The sequence below is a fragment of the Heteronotia binoei genome, chromosome 9 (genome assembly GCF_032191835.1).
Source record: "Heteronotia binoei isolate CCM8104 ecotype False Entrance Well chromosome 9, APGP_CSIRO_Hbin_v1, whole genome shotgun sequence".
NCBI classification, from domain to species: Eukaryota; Metazoa; Chordata; class Lepidosauria; order Squamata; family Gekkonidae; genus Heteronotia; species Heteronotia binoei.
The window spans coordinates 53436162-53459622 of NC_083231.1; the positions used below are offsets into that span (position 1 = coordinate 53436162).

The 23461-nt window shown below is 42.7% G+C and overlaps 1 protein-coding gene across 1 annotated transcript in view; it reads left to right on the top strand.

The window, feature by feature from the left end:
- Positions 1-23461, top strand: part of PDGFC (platelet derived growth factor C) — a 209376-nt gene that overhangs the window by 95758 nt on the left and 90157 nt on the right. Inside the window, exon 2 of the mRNA XM_060246607.1 lies at positions 7146-7341. Coding sequence (XP_060102590.1) covers positions 7146-7341 — 196 coding nt within the window. The remainder of the gene's footprint in view (positions 1-7145; positions 7342-23461) is intronic.

The window sequence follows — 23461 nt, forward strand, 5'->3', positions numbered from 1 at the left end:
GTCTTTGTCAATTTCCCTTCTTTATCAATTTTTTTTCTTCCCAGATCTATCTATTGTGTTCTGAATTGTTCTATTAAAGTCTTCCATCAACAAAATTTGCCCATAGGTCACTTCATCAAGATGTTGCGTAATATTTTTAAAGAAAATGTCCTTTGCACAATGTCCTCTCTTCTTCTGTTCAGCCATTGTATAAAATTCTAGTCCCAGTTGCTTATTCCATAAAAATTTATAATGCTGTTGTCTAATGTGCACTTCTTGTAAACAAACTATGTTACAATTTTGTTTTTGTTTTTTATCCAATGAAATGTTGCCCTTCTTTTTTGTGGTGAATTTAGTCCATTTACATTCCAAAATATCAATTTGTAATCCATCATGGTGCAAATTCTTTATTTTGTCCATAGAATCTACGCAATTCCTGTGTGTTGTAATTGTAATACTTTTCCCTTGAAGTTCATAGCTTCATGTATTATCCATCTGTATCTCATTCCATTGTCGCGTAATTTTTCTGTTAGTTTTTTATATATATTCTTGTCAGTTAACACTTGTTTTGGCAACTCTTTCATAATTCTTATTCTACTACCTCCCACTGTCAATGTCTTTTCAAAATTTTTGTTTATGATTTTTCCCACCATTTCTTTTGTCATAAATCTTATGACCACATCTCTTGGCAGATTGTTCTTTTTTGCATAGATTGAATTCACTCTATACATATAGTCATACATATTTCTATTCCCTTCAGGATCTTCCTCCAAAAATTCTGCAATTATTTTTATTATGTATTCTTTCAGATCAGATTCTTCATCTTCTGGTACACCTCTCAAATGAATCTGTGTCTCCATCAACTTGCAGTCATGTATTATCACCTTTTCTTGTAATTTTAACAAGGTGGAATCATGTGTTTTCACTCTGTCTTCCACCTCTTGTACTTTTTTTGTTATTACTACAGTCTCATTTCTGAGATTCTCTATTTCTTTTTTTAATTCTTTTTTTGAGTCCTCAATATCCTTTCCTATTTCTTTTTTAGAGGCAGTTATCATTTCTTTCACCCCCTTCATTATCCTGGCTTCCATTGCATCTAATTGGGTTTGCATTTTCTCCATTGAAGCAGACCTAGCATGAGTTTGCTTCGGGTCTGACATGTAAAAAAGATAAAAAAAATTTATCTCACCAAATTAAATTTGGACCATCAGGTTTAATAGAGTGAAGCTTGCCCTTTCCAATGAACCCAATTTCGCCGTCCTCTGAGCTTCCCAGGCTCAGATATTAATGTTTAAAGTTTTTATTTTTCCCAAAATGGCAGTCGCGACTTTTGCTTCACTTTAAAAAAAAATTCTTCTTTTCCCTTTAACCAATTCAAATCTTCTTCACCACTATCCAATAGTCCTTATTTTATAATTGCCAACTCAGTTGACTCCACCAATTTTTATTGTCCCAGTCACTATAAAAACGTTGTTAAAACTTTGTCTTCCCAGCAATGGCCGCCGATGTTTCTCTCTGATATTATAATCCTAGAGTAGGCTGTTTACTTCTCTGACTTCCTTCTTCTTTCTTTGGTACTTCCTGCTTTTTTTGCCACCGAGTCTCTTTTCGCTGGTAGAGAAATCTCACGATATCTGACATGCTTCCTGTGTTGACTGTGAGTGCTGCAGATCTATGACAATGGGGCTACTTCCTCAACCGCAGATAGACTAAACAATAAATTCCTTTCTCCTTTTAGCACTGTCTTTTAAATTTACAAAATTCAAATTTAGTCCCTTTTCTTCTCCTCCTTTCAGGCTTCCATTATTTCCAACTCCCACCTTTTAATTTTGTTTCGTTTAACTTTAGTTAGTCCCGGAGTGAAAAGATAGCAATCAGTACCTTTTTTTTTTTGTAGTTTATCCAGATCAACACCAGTCTTTTGTAAATTTAATTTTTAAAGTTGTAAAAGAAGTTTCGGATCCTGTTGAGCTTATGTCAAATAAATTACTCTGGAAACTTATGCAGATGATGAATATGCAACTTCTCTCCGGAGATCCCTCAAAGCCTCAAAGGAGCCCCCCCCCCCCCGCTGAGACTCCCTTTCGGCCAAGGTAAGTCTCCTCAAAGTATCTGTGCATATCTTGGACAATTCTCTAGGAAGTAGGCATTAATTTGCCTTTTACTACCCCAAACAGAAGTGCCAGACTGCCCCGTTAAGGAAAGCAGCTCAGCTCACCATTTTCCAATCCCAGAAGTCCTTCTAGTGTATATTATTCTTGAGATCAAACCCATGCTTTCATTTTTGCTTATGTACTAATCCTAAAGGGCTTCCAGTGGGATATTTAATTTTTTCCACATCAAAGAAAATTGCTATGGATTTGAATAGAAATTTCATCTCTCTGTTTAATAACTTATAAAAATAGTAATTCTGTATCATTTCATCTCTTCAGGCATAGTAACATGAATATTGTATTATGTGTCTGTGTTTAATCTTTCAGTGTGTCTTTTTCATCCCTTGAATCTTGAATATATTTTGGAGAAATTTGGGTATGTTTGTATGTGATGTGTTTACCAATCTATGTACATACAGCAAAAGTTCTGAAATGCTGAAACCAGAGACATAACATAATAATAAGAATTTTATTTGGGCTTCCGAATTTTGGCTATTAAGTTGAAGTATTTCCCACCTAACTGTAATAAAGACCTGGATTTGCCACTATGTGTATCCATAGCTGAACAAGTGACTTTAGGCAATATTATTTTAGCTGTTGGGAAAAATTTGTAATATAGGTATCTCATTTGCTTGTAGCTGTCAGGTTTGTAAAACATATAAATGAACATTTCCACATTAAAAATTGGAACCTGTTGCAATAAAATATGGCACTAATAGATTATAGAACATTTTGAAAAACATTAGATGAATTCTGTGTAAACTATGTCTCAAACTTACTCTTAATGGAATATGACATGCTTTTGGTACCAATCTTCAGCTCTGCTCCTGAAGTCATTTGCTTGGAATATTTCCACTGAAGCCTCAATGTTGTTTTTTTTCTTTTGTACGTGTACACTGTTCTGTGAAATTTGGACTATTAAACTCACTTATATATCTCTTGTCACTTTATCAATCCCAAATAAGTTGGGTCTTACAATTTGAAGAAACATCTATTTATGTTGTTAGCTGATAGCTCTTTCTCATAGACATACCATCAGATGGTCATGCATGTGTGTGAAAAGGGCCTTGAATATGACTGGTGTATTTATATCAGATTATTTTCATGTGTTGTATTTCAGTAAAATGCTGCACATAGCCTGACACTTAAACACCAGTTCAAGCAATAATCCAAATGCCTGTGGAATGATCCTTGACTAGGTGATGAAGCACTACAGCAAGGTTGGAATAAATGAGATTTACTAAAGGAGAATCATGTAAATCAAAAGGGTGAGGGAAGCGAAATTAAATTTGAATGTGTGATTCCAAGCACTATCAGCAAGTTGCCCCATTCAGATACAAGAGAAAAGAGTAAGAGACAGCAGGCAGAAGTGGGGGAGAGCCACCAATACCCAAATCCCAGAATCAGTGCCAGTGAAGTATCAGAACCTAAATTAGCACCAATGAAGATTTAGGTAGCCAGGCAGATAGTAAATCAAAGGAAAATGGGCTGTGTAATATGCATCAGATGGAGTTTAAGCAATTTACAAAATAGAAGTAGTCTCAAAGCAGGTTTTTTAAAAGCAGTGATTTCAGGGGACTTGTCAGATACAAAAAACTAAATCGTTATTGGTCATAGGTTTTGCATAAGGGCAAAGAGGATTTTTTTAAAAGTGCTTTGGGGGGAAGCCATTTCTCCAGTTATAGGGCAAGCATGCGGGACTATGGGATTATGAGTCGTGGGGGGCTAGGATCGGGCATCTGACTCCCCACCCTGGATGGCGCATCTCTTGTGCCAGCTCAGAAGGTGAGGAGTCTGAGTGTAATACTGGATCCCACCCTTTCTATGGAGGCCCAGGTCACAGCACTTGCATGATCTGCCTTTTACCATCTTCAGCAGGCCAAGCATCTAGTGCCCTACCTGGTTCCTCGGGACTTAGCTACAGTGATCCATGCAACAGTCCCTTCCAAGTTGGACTGCCGTAACTCACTCTATGCAGGCTTGCCCTTAAGGTTGACCCAGAAACTCCAACTGGTGCAGAATGCGGCAGCACGATTGCTGACTGAATCGCCTGTATGGGCGAGCAGTCAGCCGATGCTGTACAGTCTGCACTGGCTACCAATCGAGTACCGGGTCCGCTTCAAGGTATTAGTACTGACATTTAAAGCCTTATGCGGCCTGGGACCGGCATACCTGAGGGACCACCTCTTCCCATATGAGCCCTGGAGGCCATTACGATTGGCTACTCAACATCTTCTGACCATCGCTGGCCCAGGAGACATTCACCTTGCCCTCTCGGATTTGTTGCCATTCCGGAGGGCCTGTAAGACGGAGCTGTTCCGCCAGGCCTTTGGCTGAGGCAGGCGGGTGTCCTTATCTTGCTATACCATCTAACTGGCCTCCCAACGCTGACTACTGTCTGGACTGGGGGAAAATCGGGCCGATATAATTGACATCTTTTGAACACCAAGCTGTAAATTTAAGTGTCCACACTATCCACGCTGCCTTAAGTTAAATCCAAGTTATTGGTTTGACTGTTTTAACTCTTAATATGTCCTAATTGTTTGAATGTTTTACTGTTTTATTGTTTATTTTTTGATTGTTGTAGTGTAATTGTTGGTTTTAATTGTTTGACTTGTTGGAATGCACTTATTTATTCCTGGACATGAAAACAAAAGGCAGTAAGAGGGACCGACTGCATAGAGAGGTGTGACTATTCTTGGAATCAGAAGTCAAATCAAATTGTACAAAACATGAGTCTTTGGAGTTTGCTTATTCCAGATATGGGTGTAATTTCTGGGTGAGCTAATGATGATATATAGGTAAGGGTCCTCCATGGGTAAACAGGTGGTTATGCCGCTGTTCATATGATGAATCTTGCTAAGGGAAAGAGACATTGCTATTATTAGTAGAATTTTAAAAAAAAACATGAAAAACGTGCAAATACAATGGCACATAATAGTTCAAATCATGTCCTGTTCATCAGTTGAAAGCAGGAAGCTAGTAATTTGGCAAGATGTTCTATGTCTAAATGAATTTTGAATGTCCATTTCACATTATTTCTTGCACATATATGCTGCTTTTTTGTACCAGCTGCTGCCTCCCTGCTACTACTTCCATTTTTAAAAGGATGCAGTTAAAAGAAAAGCAGAATTTGCCGTGAACCGAGATTTATTATGTTGGCATCCCTGTATGGTTCTCAGGATAACATGTTTTAGCACATGATCCTAACACATAGCTTCAGTAATTGGCCTCCAACCTAATGATTTTCTGTAGTTACCATTTTTTAAAAAAGAAATTATTACATTTCTACTGTTAGGAAGTGTGATGTCCTCATATAACACTAATTATTTTAAAAATTAGACTTATACTTTCCCAGAGTAAGTAAGCAGAGAGGGAACAGCTATTAAGCTACTGTTCTTTAGTAGCCACTGCCACCACATCCATCTTTCTCTGCCTTTCATTTTAAAAGACACATGGTTGCAAAAAAAAAATCATCTATGTGGATTGAGAGAGCTTGTTTGCCTTTATCTCTTTCTTTAATTAAATTAAAGCTGTGCATTCAAGTCTACCTGAACTGAAAATATACCTGGAAAATACCTTATAGGTATTATAACAGATATATTTTGGCTTTCCAAATGTATCCAGGATTTTTTCGGGATAATATTTGAGAATTACCAGGCTGCCCAGCAGTGTCTGTCGGCACAGGATCAGCTCCTGAGTGGGGTCTGTTGGACAGTCCAGTCTAAACTAAGTTGTTCAGCAGAGCCCCAACAGAGAACTTTCCCTGCAGAATCGGCTCCTGAGCAGGCTTTGTTTGGCAGTCCAGTCTAAACACCTTCTTATTGCACAACTGCATGTGTATCACTGAAGTGGAAACCAGTTAACTATAATATAAAAGTTATAAGAAGTAAAATGGAAATAATTAAGAAATGTAATAGGAAGATGTTAGTTTTAACCTGAGATGCATATTTGTATATATTTAGGACTTCTGTAATTTAAAATGTTGCCAATTAACAAATAAAGCAGTTTACTAAATTATAAACTAAGGTTCCTTACAATTTAAGTTTAATAGCTTATCACAATATCTGAAATAGTAATTGTGTCAGTTTCTCTGTGCTCTAAATTCTCTGGGTTCAGAACTATTCTGTGAACATTTCATGTTTTACTCCATATTCCTGGTTCTTCCTTGCTTGCCTATTGAGGTGGTTTGGGCACTTGGCCAGATCCAGTTTTGGGGGGAGGCCTATCCTTCTGTAAGAGATCCCCATAAGGGGTCTTGAGGCTTGGCTGTTTTACGTTATGTAGCTTGAGTTGGCACATGGCTCCCATCCTCAGGTGACACAGTGATGCATGCCCATATGAGACCTCTGGACATGCCATTTTGCGGTGCCCAGTAGGTGGACTGGGGTGAGGGGTTGCATCATTGGCCAATGTGGGAGTGGGGAGTTGCCTTATGCTGCATCAGTGCTTCTTTGATTATACTCAGTAAAGGTCGTGGCCATTTCCTCTCAAAGTTGGTGTGGACTGGTTGTTGTCCTTCCCTTCTCTCTCGCTCTCTCCTTTGTACTCTCAGTTCACAATAGATGCTTGAATTCATGGTTCTCAGCTAAGAAGTGTTTTGTAATGAGGTTCACAACATGCATAGAGCTTTTCCATGCAAACATACCCTTCCAAGATTCTACTGGGCATTTTCAAGTACTTCAGTATGCCGATCACTAAATTGAAGAACGTATCATTTTAAATTCCCTGGGTGTGGTATTGTGGGGGAAGTGTTGGGATTCCATGAGGTATAGTCTTTTGCAAATCAAGGCTGTTAAGTCACTACTCCACAACAGATGATATGGGTGTTGTTACAGTCATCAATTTATTGGGCCAGTAGGTAGGTTTCTGAGTAACAGGCTTCTGATTTGCAAAAGACAAAAATATTTTCTTAACTTTTAAAACCTTTATCTTGCAGTCCTCTTTAATTCACATACCATAGAAACTCATATTTGATTAAGCAAACAATATTTTTGTATGTATTTATTACAGGAGTGCAAGAACCTCAGCATGAGAAGATTATTACAGTATCTGCTAATGGAAGTATTCACAGCCCTAAATTCCCATATACTTATCCCCGCAACACAGTACTGGTGTGGCGATTAGTAGCAATTGAGGAGAATGTGTTGATACAGCTCACTTTTGATGAAAGGTTTGGGCTTGAGGACCCAGAAGATGATATCTGCAAGTAAGTACTATTGAGTTTATGCAAACCTAAAGGAAGTGATGAAGGACATGCTGATCATAGTGTGATCTGTCATTCTAGACTGTTAGTTTAATAAACCTCCCAATGCTGCTCATTGTGTAGCTTTTTACATAGTGCATGTAGTCTGTCATAAAGGGCAGCTATACAAATTTTTATCTAACATTTCCTGAAAAGAATATTGTTTGCCTTGATAGCAGGAACAAACTTTACCTTCTGTAGAGGAATGAGTAGTCATTCAATAACATACAGCAAGCATTGCTATGGAAGTAAGTAGGGTTCTCGAAAGTCCATACCCTGCTGCAAATTTGGTTAGTTTTTTGGTGCTACTGGGCTCTTGTTCTGTTCTACTTCTACAGACAGACTAACACAGCTGCCCATCATAATCTACCAAGAAACGCAAGGTAGAACAAATCCAAAAGACAAAAGTATATTAAATTTAACAGACAGTTGTAAAAAATGCTATATTGGGGGCAGTTTAACTAAGCTCTGCTCACGACTTGCGTTTGATCCCTGGTGGAAGCTGGGTTTTCAGGTAGCCGGCTTGAGGTTGACTCAGCCATCTATCCTTCCAAGGTTGGTGAAATGAGTACCCAGCTTGCTGGGGGGAAAGCATAGATGACTGGGGAAGGCAATGGCAAACCACCCCGTAAAAAAAAGGTCTGCAGTGAAAATGCTGTGAAAGCAGCATCACCCCAGAGTCATGGTGGTGATGTGCTTGCACAGGGGACCTTTCCTAACAACCCTTACCACAGTCCACTTCAGATACAAAGGCTGAACATGAATGTGTTTTGTAATGACTGACATCATTCCTATATCAAGATCAGTATTGTCTCATCAGACTGTTCATGGTTTCCCAGGATTTGAGATAGAAATATTTCATATTTACTGCCTGATCCTTTTAACTGGAGATGCTGGGGATTGAGTCGGGAACTTTGTGCATGCAAAGTCAATGCTCTGTTTCAAAGCTAAGACCCCTCATATTCTCTTAAATCTTCTTTTTAATCTACCATTCTCAGTTCTTTCAGCATTTAAGTTTTACAATTGGAGTGGAGTGGAGTTTGGTGATGGTTGTTGATCTGCCCCAAATAGTTAATATGTAATTGTGGATAAGAAATTTAAAAAGAAAAATAACAATATGTAGTTAAGTATAGTTTCTGTTTGAAGTTGATATTTGAGATCAAATATAGACCACATGAAACAGACATGCTTTATTTTATAAACTGTCGAATAATGTAATTATAACAAATCTATCACTTGTAAAGTATTTCAGATTTTTGTGTTATTATTTTACTCTGTGTTAGGGCTAACAGGATCACAAACATATTGATAGCTTGTTGTTCATATCTCAGTATTACACTAAGCTCTGTTGTACTAATCAAATTGTTAGGAGGAAAGTTATTTTTAAAATGCTATATAGTTGTGCATCTTTTTAAAGTAAAGTTTGTTTATTTTATTTATTTATCTTAGATTTATATCCCGCCCACTCCGCAAGCAGACTCAGGGCGGTTTAGCACACAGCATATATGCTTCTTGCGAAGGTTATTTTACATGTTCCTTTTTATGTAATTGTTGTCTTATCAGACCTACTCTGCATTTTTTTTGTTCATTCAAATTCATTTCTTTTTGCTTATGTTCTTTATTTTCATTGTGTATAGCAATACAGAAAGACAAATTTAAGGGGGAAAGTACTCCACTCCCAAAAAACATTGATTGAAATACCATGACTGTTATTCCCAAATAATATTGGTGGTGGAAAGTGCTGTCAAATCCCAGCTGACTTATAGTAACACTGTAGGGTTTTCAAATCAGATAGTTTGCCAGTTCCTGCCTCTGCATAGCAACCCTAGACTTCCAGGGTCATATCCCATTAATGTACTAACCAGGGCTGACTGTGCTTAATTTCCAAGATCTGACGAGATTGGGCCATCCATGGTCAAAGTCAGTATTATTTCCACCTTTAAAAAAGAGGAAATTAGGATCAATTCTGTGGTTCTGTAGAAGAGAGCATGGTTTAATGCTAGCCTACTTGATTGCTAGCCTACTCCATAAAAAATGTCCCTTTCCCAGGCTGCTATACTTTGATAGGGGAAAATGTCAAATACCCTGTCTTTTCTTTACTGACTAGAAGTAAGTTTGAGCTTACTAACTTTGTTGATGTGAGTGCTTCAGCATAAGGGGTTTGAATGTTGGTTCGTTGATATATTAAATAGATCCTGCATTGACATGATGAAGTGTGACCTGTGTTTGTGGATGAGCCTTTGCACAGCTGTTCATCATACATACTTTGAAGTAATTAGATAGATCGGAGAGATGGATTGCGTGAGTTGGCTTTTCTTGTATTGTGAGCTTAGTTAGCCAAGTCTAGGACCCAGGGTAAAGTCTGAAGGGTTGAGATATAATAACATTGCTGAAGTTAAACAGGTGTGGTCAGGACAGTGCTGCTTGAGAAAACTTTTGGGAGCGCCATGGCAGCATTGCCATCGGTTCTATGGAGAAAGAAAGCTAAGGTTACAGACTAAATATAAAATGGTTTTAAGAACATCAGTGTATTCATGATTCAGTTTGCGTTTTTTATCTTATGCTTTTTTATGATTTCACCCATAAACTGTCTACTTGTTACATTGTTTTGCTTACCTTTTGATTGTTTAATTTTTATATGGATCACCTTCTCAGGCTCTTATTACATTAAGAAACGTAATGCAAACTGACACAGCGTACTGTTAATGTGCCCAGAATTTGCTTAAAATGTGTACTGATACAGTCTGTTCTGTTCATCTCTGAAATTTATGTTTTTGTGGCATGGAGACATAGGAGAAGTAAAATGCAGTAGAAATGTGTATGTGCACTTGCTAGTCTGGCATTACTGTTTGAAAACAATTTGAAAAGTATAACATTGGCAGTACTTCAAGGCTTTTCTGCCAGCAGTAGTAGTTTCCTATTTGCCTGATAGAACAAAGTAGGAGTCCAGTAGTGTCTTTAAGACTAACAAAGTTTTATTGAGAATGTAAGCTTTCATGTGCTAAAAGCACACTTCATCAGACAATAGTATGGGATAGAATTAATAGTTCTAAATATAGAGATAGTGGGCAGTGAATTAGTATGCAAAATAGCGAAAATGTTTTCAGCAGATTAAAAGAATGACAAGTTTGGGTCTGGTTATCATCAGTTTAGGTAGACTGGGAGGGGGGGAAAGGCAATAAATGTTAGAATTGGAGATTGATGTCTATGCCATTAGGTTTCTTAATTGTGAAGAGTAATAAAGTAAATGTCCCATTGGTCTGTTGTAATGTTCCACTAGTCTGTTATAATGTTTTGCTCTAAATTCTGGGTTAAAATAACATGTTTCTGTAGAATGAAGCTGGAGTCTACTCTGTTAAAATACTAATACAAAAATACATCAGAATACAGTGGATGTATACCTCTATGGTTGAACTAACAACATCCTTTTCTAAGAGTAGTTCTGTCAGAGATTTCTACTGTTATATTGCGTAATATCATAGACATTATTATGAGACACTATTGTAAAAGAGAAGTACATTGGAATACATTGGATGTATAATGGGTTTAGCTTATGTAATGAGATAAGAAACCAATATCCCTGTTCAGTCCCTGGGGAGGTTTGTTCCAGGTTTCATTATAACTTGTAATTCAGCAATTTCCCTTTCCATTCTGTTCATGAGGTCTGTTTGCAGTGCTTTGAGGTCACTCATTGAATGTCCTGGTAGGTTGTTCTCTTACAGGTTTCTCAGTTTTGTAATTCCTGATGTCAGGTTTGTGTCCATTTATCCTTTGTCCTGTTTGTCCTATGTAAAGAACTGAAGGGCATTGTTGGCATTTAATGGCATATATAATGTTGGAAGATGAGCAAGTAAAAGAGCCTGAGATAGTGTAGTTAATGCAGTTAGGTCCAGTGATTGTGTTGTCTGGGTGCATGTGGCAACAAAGTTGCATTTGGGTTTATTGCAAGCTCTACAGGTACCAGTGTCTGTGCTAAAGCAAGATGTTGTATTTTTGTGGGTGAAGAGTTGTTTGAGATTGGGGGTTGTCTGTGTGCAAAAAAAGATTCCCCTCTCCCTGTACTTTTGAAAGAGAGCTGACACTGTCCAATAAAAGTTGTAAGTTGTTGATGATGTGTTGAACTGTTTTGAGTTGAGAGTTGTGTGTGACCACTAGTGGTGTTCTGTTATTGTCTTGTAACAGGTTTACTCTGGGTATCATTTTGGTTTGTTAATCTGTTTCCTGACTTAATCAGGTGGATACTTTAGTTCTAAAAAGGTTTGTTGTATATACCTCAGGTGAGAATCTGTCGGTAGGATTGGAGCAAATGCAGCTGTAGCAAAGAGCCTGGTAATTTCATCCAAAACTATTGTTTTTAACACATGAAAGCTTACATTCTCAATAAAACTTTGTTGGTCTTAAAGGTGCTACTGGACTCCAACTTTGCTGTTTTGATTCAGACCAACATGGATCTATTTGTCTGGTAGTTCATACACCACTCTTGATGCCAAAATTATTGCCATCTTTTCTTTTTTGTTGTTCAGTCGCGCAGTCAAGTCCGACTCTTTGTGACCCCATGGACAAAGTCACGCCAGGCTCTCCTGTCTTCCATCATCCTCCAAAGTCTGCTCAAATTCGTGTTTGTTACATCAGTAACACTGTCCAGCCATCTCACCTTCTGCCGTTCCCTTCTTCTTTTGCCTTCTGTCTTTCCCTACATCAGGATCTTCTCCAGTTAGATCTTCTTGCAGTCCAAGGGACTCTCAAGATTACCTTGTCCTATTACAGCATGCATATAGTTGGAAATATGGATAAATGGAATAGTTGTGCCCTAGAATTAAATTACAAATTGCTGTCTATTTATTTTATTTTATTTTGTTTGTATCTCGCCCTCCCCACCAAAGGGCGGGCTCAGGGCGGCTCACAGATTGGGGTCAAAGAATAACCAAACAAGATAAAACATCGATAAAACATAGGAACATAAAACAATTGTAAAACATCAATTATAAAACAACATGCACAGTAGGTGCTAGTGCATTAATTCATGGAACAGTTAATTTCGATGGTAGCAGTATAACTGAATTATCAGTATTAGGTGTTCCAAAGGGACCCCAGATCGCCATAGTGTGGTAGGAAGTCCAGAGTGGTATTAAATTTCTGGTTTATGGGCCTAATTCGTTGCTGTAGAAGTTGCCATTATGGGAAAGCAAGCTGAAAGAGTGCCATTTTACAGGCCCTATGGAACTGTGGGAGCTCTCGCAGGGCCCTGATGTCCTCCGGCAACTCATTCCACCAGCTAGGTGCAGCAGCAGAAAAGGCTCTGGCTCCAGTTGACTGAAGCCTAACTTCTCTGACGCTGGGGACTGTCAACAGGTTTCAAGACCCGGACCGAAGTGTTCGCTGGGGCATATATGGGGAAAGGCAGTCCCTAAGGTATGCAGGACTCTGGCCATATAGGGCTTTAAAGGTTAAAACCAGCACCTTGAAGCGAATCCAGTACATTATTGGTAGCCAGTGCAGCGCTTTCAGCACAGGTGGAATGTGTTCCCGGAAAGAAACTCCCATTAGCAGCCTGGCAGCAGCATTCTACACTAACTGGAGTCACCAGATTTGAGACAAGGGCAGTCCCATGTAGAGGGCATTACAGTAATCCAGCCCCAAGGTGACCTTTGGATCAAACGACAAGACTTCATATAATCAAGGGTTCTTATTTCAGTGAGCTCGATTATATTCATGTCTGTATTTAAGACATTTTTAACCCACATTATCACTGAAAGCATAAACGGTGGCTTACAATAATTAAAATAATTTAAACTAATAAGATAAAAAGTCACAGCATAAATCAGTAATCATACTATAAAGTCAATAAACAGCAATGCCTAAACAATAAGAAACGTGAGACACCAATAAATACCGACATGAATTAGTATGATAAAAATAATTTTAAAACATTTATTTAACTTTCTGTTCTTCTTGCTGAAGATAATAAGAAAAAATGTAATAAAAATAAGAAAATAAGAAAAAATGTAATAAAAAGAAATATAATACGTAACATGAACAATGAGATAACCAAATTTCAAATATTACAAAACAGTGTAGTACAAAGTAGATATATGCAATAAACAGCTCAACAAACTGCAACCATGATAAAAATACAAATTAAAAATATGGGGGGGGGGGGTGTTTGTTTGATACGTGCTGCTGCATGAACTGCATATTTCACAACAGCTTGCTTTTCCTTCTGTTTATAGATTTCATAAACATAAAATTAGAGGAGTCAAAGTCCTGTCTAAAAGAAACAGAATCTGATTCCATAAATATCCCCGTGGAAAGCCATCTTCTGAATAATTTAAGTGTTGCAGTGTATATGTAATCTTGTACACTTACAAAACAATGTAACATGCAGTATTAGAATTAAGGGGTTGGGTGCTATCTAAAAGACATGTATAAAAATGCAACTTCCCTGCCTCTTTCTCCTCCAAAAGCAGCCCCCAAGGGTCCCCAAAATTCCAGAAGGCTTATATCCCTTATGAATATACAGTGGAGGTGAAGAATAGGTTTAAGGAACTAGAGTTGACAGACAGAGTGCCTGAAGAACTTTGGGCGGAGGTTCGTGACATTGTACAGAAGGCAGCAATCAGCACCATCCCAAAGAAAAAGTAATGCAAGAAAGCAAAGTGGCTGTCTGATGAGGCTTTACAAATAGCTGAGGAAAAAAGGAAAGCGAAAGGCAAAGGTGGAAAGGAAAGATTCACCCAACTGAATGCAGATTTTCAGAGAACAGCAAGGAGAGATAAGTAGGCCTTCCTGAAGGAACAATGCAAAGCAATAGAGGAAAATAATAGAATGGGGAGGACAAGAAATCTCTTCAAGAAAATTAGAGAAATCAGGGGAACGTTTCGTGCAAAGATGGCCATGATAAAGGACAAAAACGGTAGGGACCTAACAGAACCAGAAGAGATCAGGAAAAGGTGGCAAGAATACATAGAAGGATTATACAAGAAGGATCTCAATGTCCTTGACAACCATGATGGTGAAATTGCTGACCTCGAGCCAGACATCCTGGAGTATGCAGTCAAATGGGCCTTAGAAAGCATTACTAGCAACAAAGCAAGCAGAGATGACAGTATTCCAGTTGAGCTATTCAAAGTCCTAAAAGATGATGCTGTTAAAGTGATGCACACATTATGTCAACAAATTTGGAAAACACAACAGTGGCCACAGGATTGGAAAAGGTCAGTTTATATTCCAATCCCAAATAGGGGTAATGTCAAAGAATGTTCAAACTATCACACCATTGCACTCATTTCACATGCCAGCAAAGTCATATTAAAGATCCTACAAGCTAGTCTTCAGCAGTATTTTATTTAGTTACTTATTTTAGTATATTTCTATTCTGCCCATTCCCCATTGGCTCAGGGCAGAGTACAACATATGATAAAACAATAAAATACAATAAAAACATTCTATAAACAGACAACTCAACAGCACTCAGATTGCCATGTCAGGTAGATCGGGAACTACCAGAAGTTAAAGCTGGGTTACAGAGAGGTAGAGGAACTAGAGATCAAATTGCCAACATTTGCTGGATTATGGAGAAAGCACGAGAGTATCAGAAAAATGTCTATTTTTGTTTCATTGACTACTCTAAAGCCTTTGATTGTGTGGATCACAACAAACTGTGGCAAGTCCTTAAAAAGATGGGAGTACCAGACCACCTCACATGTCTCCTGAGAAACCTGTATAAGGGTCAAGAAGCAACTGTCATAACAGGATATGGAACAACTGATTGGTTTAGAATAGGAAAAGGAGTTCGACAAGGATGTATATTGTCACCCTGATTATTTAATTTACATTCAGAGTACATCATGCAGAATGCTGGCCTGGATGAAGCAGAAGCTGGAATTAAGATTACCTTGAAAAACATCAGCAACCTCAGATATGCAGATGATACCACTCTAATGGCAGAAAGTGAAGAGGACCTAAAGAACCTCTTGTTGAGGGTGAAAGAGGAGAGCACAAAAGTAGGCTTGAAACTCAACATAAAAAAAACCCTAAGATCTTGGCATCCGGCCCCATCACACCTTGGCAAATAGAAGGGGAAGACATGGAAATAGTGACAGACTTCAGATTTCTGGGATCCAAGATCACTGCAGATGGTGACTGTAGCCATGAAATTAAAAGACGTTTGCTCCTTGGAAGGACAGCTAAGGCGAACCTGGGCAGTATAATAAAACGTAGAGATATCACCTTGCCAACAAAAGTCCATATAGTCAAAGCGATGGTATTCCCAGTAGTAATGTATGGCTGTGAGAGCTGGACCATAAGGAAGGCCGAGCGCAGAAGAATAGATGCTTTTGAGCTGTGGTGCTGGAGAAGACTCTTGAGAGTCTCTTGGACTGCAAGAAGATCCAGTCAGTCAGTCCTAAGGGAAATCAACCCAGACTGTTCCCTGGAAGGTCAGATGCTGAAGCTAAAGCTCAAATACTTTGGCCACCTAATGAGAAGGGAGCACTAACTGGAGGAGAAACTGATGCTGGGAAAGACAGAAAGCAAAAGAGGAAGGGGACAGCAAAAGATGAGATGACTGGACAGCTTTACTGATGTAACAAACAAGAATTTGAGCAGACTTTGGAGGATGGTGGAAGACAGGAGGGCCTGGTGTGACTTTGTCCATGGGGTCGCATAGAGTTGGACTCGACAGTGCGACTGAACAACAAAAAGAAGTTTAGTGACTAACTTGCCCTCATATATATTAACATTTAAGTGGTGTTGAGAAGTAAGTTTTTTATAACATAACGTAGTTAAGAATTTTCAACTTCCATTCAGCTTTGCCCCGCAAGGTCAGAATGAAGAGTCAGACACAATGCATTGGAATAAAATTTGGGCCACTTTATTAATTAACAGCATAAACAGCAAGGGAACCCCACCAGCGGCCTGGCCAGGGCTAGGGGTCACCGCGACCGCTCCCCTGCCATTAACGGGCGAGAGACCCAGCCCCCCAGCCGGAGCTGAGCAACTCAGCTCCCTCCAGGCAGGCCCAGCAGGGAGGCCCGCACCAGAGGGCCCAAACCCAGACGCACGTCTCGGCGGAAAGGCACCCTCTAGCCAAGCCTTCTGGACAGTCTGCAATCTCCAACCTGGGTCTCCAAACCCCAAGGTTGTTCATGCCAGACCCTAAATTCCCCAAAAGGGGGATGCTTCGCAGTCCTCCCCTAGCCGCATAGTGTCCTAAACCCCAAAAACCTGCCACCACTAAGGCCAAGTCTCTACTTAGGGCTTAGCGCCCACCGGGAGGCCCAAAGCCACCCGCAACCCTTGCTGCAAATCTCTCAGGAAAAGCATGTTACCCTTTTCCAAGAGATGGACCCCATCCCCCCTGTAGAGGTCAGGACATTTCACCGAAATGTCCGGATGGGGCAGAAAGTGGCCCAACCCCCTTTCCAGCGCCTTTTTAATTTCCTTGTTTGCCTTATACCTGGCCCTCTCTATAGCTGCAGGGTCCAAAGCACAACGCCACACCAGGCGGGGCAGCATGGCTGACCACACAATGATGGTCCCCGGCCATCGCTCCCGAATGTGCTGGAAATCATCACGGGCTTGCCATACCAAGGCCTTGCCCTTCAATAACCCCAGATCATTACCACCCAGATGAACAAGTAAGATCTGAGGAGGAGGACCCATCCTATCAGTGAACAATAAAGGCAGCAGGCCCGGCCACTTAAGGCCCCGACGCCCCTGCCATTCGATAACAGCATGCTGACTGAGTCCCAGCTGAGAGCCAGCCGCAGTTCTCCGTGCTTGAAGAGCAGCCCAAAACACGTGGCTATGGCCGCAGATGAGAACTCGGCTCCGGCTCCTCTGGCCAGGAACAGCAGCATCTAAAGAGAAAGAAACAGTTAAACACAACCAGAACAATAAACATCCAACCCACAAGCCACTCACGGCCCGAAAAAAGGTCGCACATATGTCTTATAGGCTGAAGAACGCCACCGGCCCAACCTCTGAATAGAGGTGGAAGGATACCCCATGGCGGCCGCCGTAGAGGCTGCCCCGATCCTAAAGGAGTGGGTCCCAAACCGCACTCCTGACAACCCCAGCTCACCCAAAGCCCGGGATGTCACGGCCCAAAACTGATGTCTCGTTAATGGCTTACCATCCACATGCATAAACAAAAACCCAACCATGGGGCCCCTGACTGCTAAATAAGCAGCCAACGCGGTAACCGGGCAAAGCTCAAGCTCGGAACAACTACCAAGCTCGAGCGTAGTACCACGCTGCCACTGATCCGTCTTGGAATGACGAACAGTAATGACTGCCTTACCCCCAGACAGCTGCAAGTCCCCCAACCGCAGAGCCCTGCCAGAGACATCATTCCTAGACTGAGCCACCAGCTCACTCACCCTGAGAGCCCCGAAAAAGGCCACTAAGGACGCGGCATGAAACAAGCAAGCTTCAAAAGATGAAGCACACACCACGTCCCATACCCTCCTTAAACCACGCAGAATCAAAGGAGACACAGGATTCCGCGTATCAACTCTGGGACCGGCCTCTCTAGACCACCCCTCCAACATTTTTTGCAGACGAAAGTCTGCTGTAGCCTCCCTATAACCCAACGCTTTGCTGGCAAAAGCCAGAGCAGACAAGCGCCCCCTGATGGATCGCACTGCCAACCCCTTACCTCTCAGCGAAACACAGTAATGGAGCAATTCCTCCACTGGAAGGGGCCAAATTCTGCGATACCCTACCTCAGCCCTAAAGTCTTCAAACTGCCGCACAGCCCGTTCATAAGACTTCCGAGTGCTAGGCGCAATGGCTAGACCTATCGCTCTGCAGGCTTCGGCTCTCCAATCAGCCATAGCTCCTGGGGCATTGGCACCAGCTCTCCGTCTGCTTCCGGTGCCAGCTGACGAAATCTCTCCATCTGTTTACGAGATAGAGCGTCAGCTACCCCGTTACATACCCCAGGAACATGTTTGGCTAAAAACAAAATATTCAGCCGCAAACAACGCAGAGTGAAGGCTCTCACCAATCTCATAACCCTCACCGATTTGGATGAGAGGGAATTAATGACATGGACCACCGCCATATTATCACACCAAAAATGAACTGTGTGATTGGCCATATCCTTCCCCCACAGCCAAACCGCGACTAAAATGGGAAAGAACTCGAGAAACGTGAGATCCCGGTTCACTCCTACCCGTGCCCATGAATCAGGCCAACTATCCGCGCACCAATGTCCGCGGAAATAAACCCCAAAACCCAAGGAACCAGCAGCATCAGACATGACCTGTAGCTCGGCCTCGAGCCTCAAGTCCTCCCTCCAAAAGGAGACTCCATTAAAAGACTCCAAAAATTCCTGCCAAACCCTCAAATCATCCCTCATGCTGCTGGTAACCCTAGTTCTGTGCTGAGGCTGGCGTAACCCAGCCATAGCATCACACAGCCTCCTAAGAAAAGCCCTTCCAGGAGCGACCACTTTGCATGCAAAGTTGAGGTGCCCCACTAGCTGCTGCAATTCCAGCAAGGTAACCTTCTTCTTAAGAAGAAAGGTACCAATCCTAGACCTCAACTCCAATATCTTCTGCGGAGGCACTCTAGACAACTGTGCCACAGTATCAATCTCTATCCCTAAGAAGGTCAACCTCTGAGCTGGCCCCTCTGTCTTCTCAGGTGCCAAAGGCACCCCGAGCTCGGCAGCCAGCTCAGCAAAACCGGCCAGTAGCCGCCCACAACGCCCCGTCCCTTTGGGACCCACAAACAGTAGTCGTCCAAATAATGAACGACATCCTGCAGACCCACTTTCTCCCGTACAGCCCATTCCAAAAATGTGCTGAAGCGCTCGAAAGCAGCGCATGACACAGAGCAGCCCATTGGCAGTGCTCTGTCCATGTAAAATTGGCCTTCAAACGAAAACCCCAGGAGCTCAAAATCATCAGGGTGGACAGGTAAAAGGCGAAATGCAGACTTAATATCGCATTTAGCCAATTCTGCTCCCACCCCACAACGCCTGACCACGGCAATGGCCTGGTCGAAGCTAGTGTACCTTACAGAGCACAAGTGCTCCGGAATCCCATCGTTCACTGACCTACCCTTGGGAAAAGACAAATGATGAATCAAACGAAATTCACCAGGCGTCTTTTTAGGGACCACACCCAAAGGTGAGACTCGAAGAGTACTCACTGGAGGACGTGAAAAGGGACCCAAAATCCTACCCTCAGCCAGTTCCTTAGCAATTTTGTCCCGCACGACCTGTTCCAAACCCTGAACTGACTTAAGGTTTCCTGACACAAACTGAACTCTTGACCCCCGAAAAGGTATCCTAAAACCGAACTTAAAACCCTCTAACAAATACAACCTATCAACTTGTCTAGGATACCTTGCTAGCCACTGCTCAAGAGGACCCACCCTTACCGGGCTGGGTCCCTTTTTTGGGCGGAAAGGCTCCACCACTCCCTCCGGGTTTCTTTGGATTCCTACGCCCCCGGGCTTTAGGGCATTCATCAAAAGAGTGGGATCCTCTGCACATAGGGCACTCGTGCTTAAATTGGCATGCCTTCCTGTTGCATACCCCGAGCGCTCCATAATCCCAGCAGAGCGAGCGGGATTGAACCGCCTGCCCCGCTGTACCGCGGGGAGATCCTGATGAAACTGAAGCAGCAGAGGACGACCTACTTACCAGGTGACCGCTGTCGGAGAGATCACCCAGATTAGGCCTAGCCGGGGACATCACCTGCAGCCAAAGCTGCTGATGGATCCGATCCCACTGAAGGGACGGATACAGGGCGGCCCTCATACGAAATTACTGGTCATATTGCAACCAGGCTGGTCCACTAAAGGCCGTATAGCCTTTATATATTATGTCCAGATACTGGAACAAAGATGCCGCCCGCCATGGCTGCGCCCTGGCAATCACCCCAGCATAGATACAGAACCCAGGCAGCCAATTTGCCCAGGTCCTGTCCACCTTCCTCTTCTTCAACTTCTCCTTCTCCTTGTCATCTAAATCTTCTTTATCCTTTTTTTCTAGCTCATGATACAGGAGGGAAAATATGTCTACATACTCCCCTTTTAAAATCTTCTCCCTTGTGGCCGGCAGAAGATGATCCCCCAGCGGCAAAGCAACCTCCCCAAAGGGCAAGGCTGCGAAAGGCACCATTCCATATGGAGAAGGAGCCCCCATAACAGAACCCACCAAATTCACCTGCCCCGTAGATGGACACGCCCAAGGCATACCCTGCCCACCTGGCCACAGCCAATTCTGCGGTATTCCCACTCCAGAAGATGCAGGTACCCCTGACATACCCTGCCCAGCCGCTGAAGCCGGCCCCCATGTCCCCCATGGCCAACTCTGCCCTGACCCGCTTTGCGAGGCATCCCCAAACCTACCTCCAAATCCAGCGGGCACCAATGGCAAACCGCCACCAGACGTTCCAGCCACAGCCTCAGGACCACCGGTACCGACATCCCAGCCAGGCCCGATTCCACCAGACCTGCTCTCAAGCATAGACAGTCTTGTGAGTATATTAGCCTGCCTCACCTTTTTGGATTGCTTACCACTTCCCCCCCCACTTAACGGAGGGACACCCGACGCCTGCTCCAGCGCCCTTAACCTACTTAAAATGTTAGAGTCCACTGCTGCTTCGCCCTCTTCGTCCGAAGAGGAAGACGGGGGAGGTGGCCTCTTAGGAGGTACCTTAGATGGCCTAGGCGCAGGCTTCTTGCCCTTAGACTTACCCGAACCCTTACCCCCAGCCATCTCACAATAGGTAAACTGCACCAACTTATGCCAGAGTAACGCTGTCTGAAATGGCCGCCACCCCCCTTCACTGGAAAAAAGGGGACTTAAAATGGCTGCCAACAGCCTTTCACACCTTTCACAAGTATTTAAAATGGCCGTCGTCCACTTTCTGCCCAGATACTCTATTTAAATGGGACAGCAAATGGCCACCCCCACTTTCTGCCCAGAGACAATTCAAATGAGACAGCAAATGGCCACCACCCACTTTCTGCCCAGAGACAATTCAAATGAGACAGCGAATGGCTACCACCCACTTTCTGCCCAGATACACCATTTAATGAGACAGCAATGGCCCCCTATCGGCCTGACACTACTGACATCAGCTCCCAAGAGTCTCAGGCTGATGTTCTCCTCACAGCCTAACTAACCCTCACCAGTAGGAGATGCCAGGTATTAAACCTGTGACAAACTACCTACCAAGCCAATGCTCTACCAAGGAGCCCCTAAATCCCTCAGGCCATCTGCTTCAGACTGAAAAAAAAGGGGGGGGAACAGACCACCCCAACTCCTCAATAAAGGCCCCTCAAGCCAAAGCCCACCTAACCACCCTCACTTATCTAGGGCAGGACAGTAAAAGCAGCCAGGCAAAAGGTACCAGAACTACTTAAACAACCCCCCAGCCCCAGCCAAGACTCAGCCAACTCAAAACTCCGCCGACGCAGCCGCCGCCACCGCCAAGCACGCCGTCAGCACGCTCTTCAGCCCCAAAGGAAGCCTCCGATGCCTCTCTGTGCTCAAGCCAACGCTGCGACGCCGCCCGACTGTTCCCAGCCAACACGGACTCCTAGGACGCTGCCCAGGCTCCCGACCGCACCAGCAACCAAGGACTCTTCCGCCTTTGTTCCCGATCGATGAAAGACTGCTGGGGGAAGCAGAAGCCAGCCGATAAAGCGGCTGGCCCCATCCCCCACATTGCGCGCCCAAACGGGCGAGCTCCGACTCCTCCCTCCCAGGGAGGCAAACAGAGCCGACGCAGCCTAGCAGCTACGCTGCAGGCTGCAGGCTCACGATTGTGTTGAATCTTATCATTATCATGGCTTAATTCTAGAATAAAAAGTTTTGAGGAAACTGCAGGAAGCATTAATAATAAAAATGAAACAAGAAGCTGATAACCTTGGAGGAAATAAGACTACTCCAGATACTCCTGAGGAAGTCTTTGGACATGACGAAATGATTATACCTGGGTGCTCATTGTGGATGGATCATGTTGTAGAGTTGCACCTCTTTAAATTGCATATAGTAGATTTGCAAGACTCTTAAAAGTTTTATTAAACACTGTTAGCCTGTACAGCACAGTTATGTCAGTAAACGGCAGAGGGAGGTTCCGTACCCTTTTCAGGGCTGTTTTGGCCTTTCAGGGGAGGACTCATCGGGGCCTGGATCAGCACCAATCTCTGGGTGACTTGCATGACTCACCCCCCCCCCCAGCTGTTTGCTACTCATCAGCTGCAGCCACCCTGGAAACTACTTTGATATAGTGGTTAGAATTTCATACTATATTTGGAGACCCAGTTTTGTGTAACCACTCTGCTGTGGATGCTCACTGGTGATTATGGGCCAGTCACACACACTCAGCGTGCAGATATTTATTTATTTATTTGATTTTATTTATATTCCATCCTCCCCGCCGAAGCAGGCCCAGGGCAGCTCACAAAAATTGCATCATTTATATCAGTTCTTTCATTTCCCCCTGCCTGTAAACCAATAGAAGTCCAGTGCAGGGTTACCCAGCTGTTCTTCTACACAAGCATCATGTACATGAAGAGGAGTATCAACACAGGTAGTCTCTAGATCAGCTAATTCAGCAAGAGCTGAAACCTGTTACTGGTGGGAATATTGAAGTATCAGACATTGCTAAAAAGTCATCAATTCTACTTTGCTTGAAGCTCCTAGCAGGAGCAGACTCTGTCCACTCTCTTGGGTGTTTGTGGGCTCCCATGGCAATTCAGTGAAAACAACTTGGCAACCAAACAGATGCAGTAAACTTCAGCTACTTCAGCTGCTTTCAAGAATCAAATCAGAGATCCAGAACTCACTTAGGATCTTCCAAGGTTCGGTGATTTTCAGTGATCTTTCAAATCCACATCCACAGACCACAATCCACATCCACAGCACACAATAAAATGCTTCAGCCAGGAGATAGCGCTATAGATGCCAAAGTCTCAGCACTCTCTATCCAGACTCCTTGGCTGGGGATAGAACTTGCTGGGTGTGGCTGGTTGTAGATTGTAGCTTGTAAACAGTTGTTAGTAGGAAAGTCTGGCAGAAACTGCATCAAGAAGAACTCAGGGAAGCCAAGTCAAA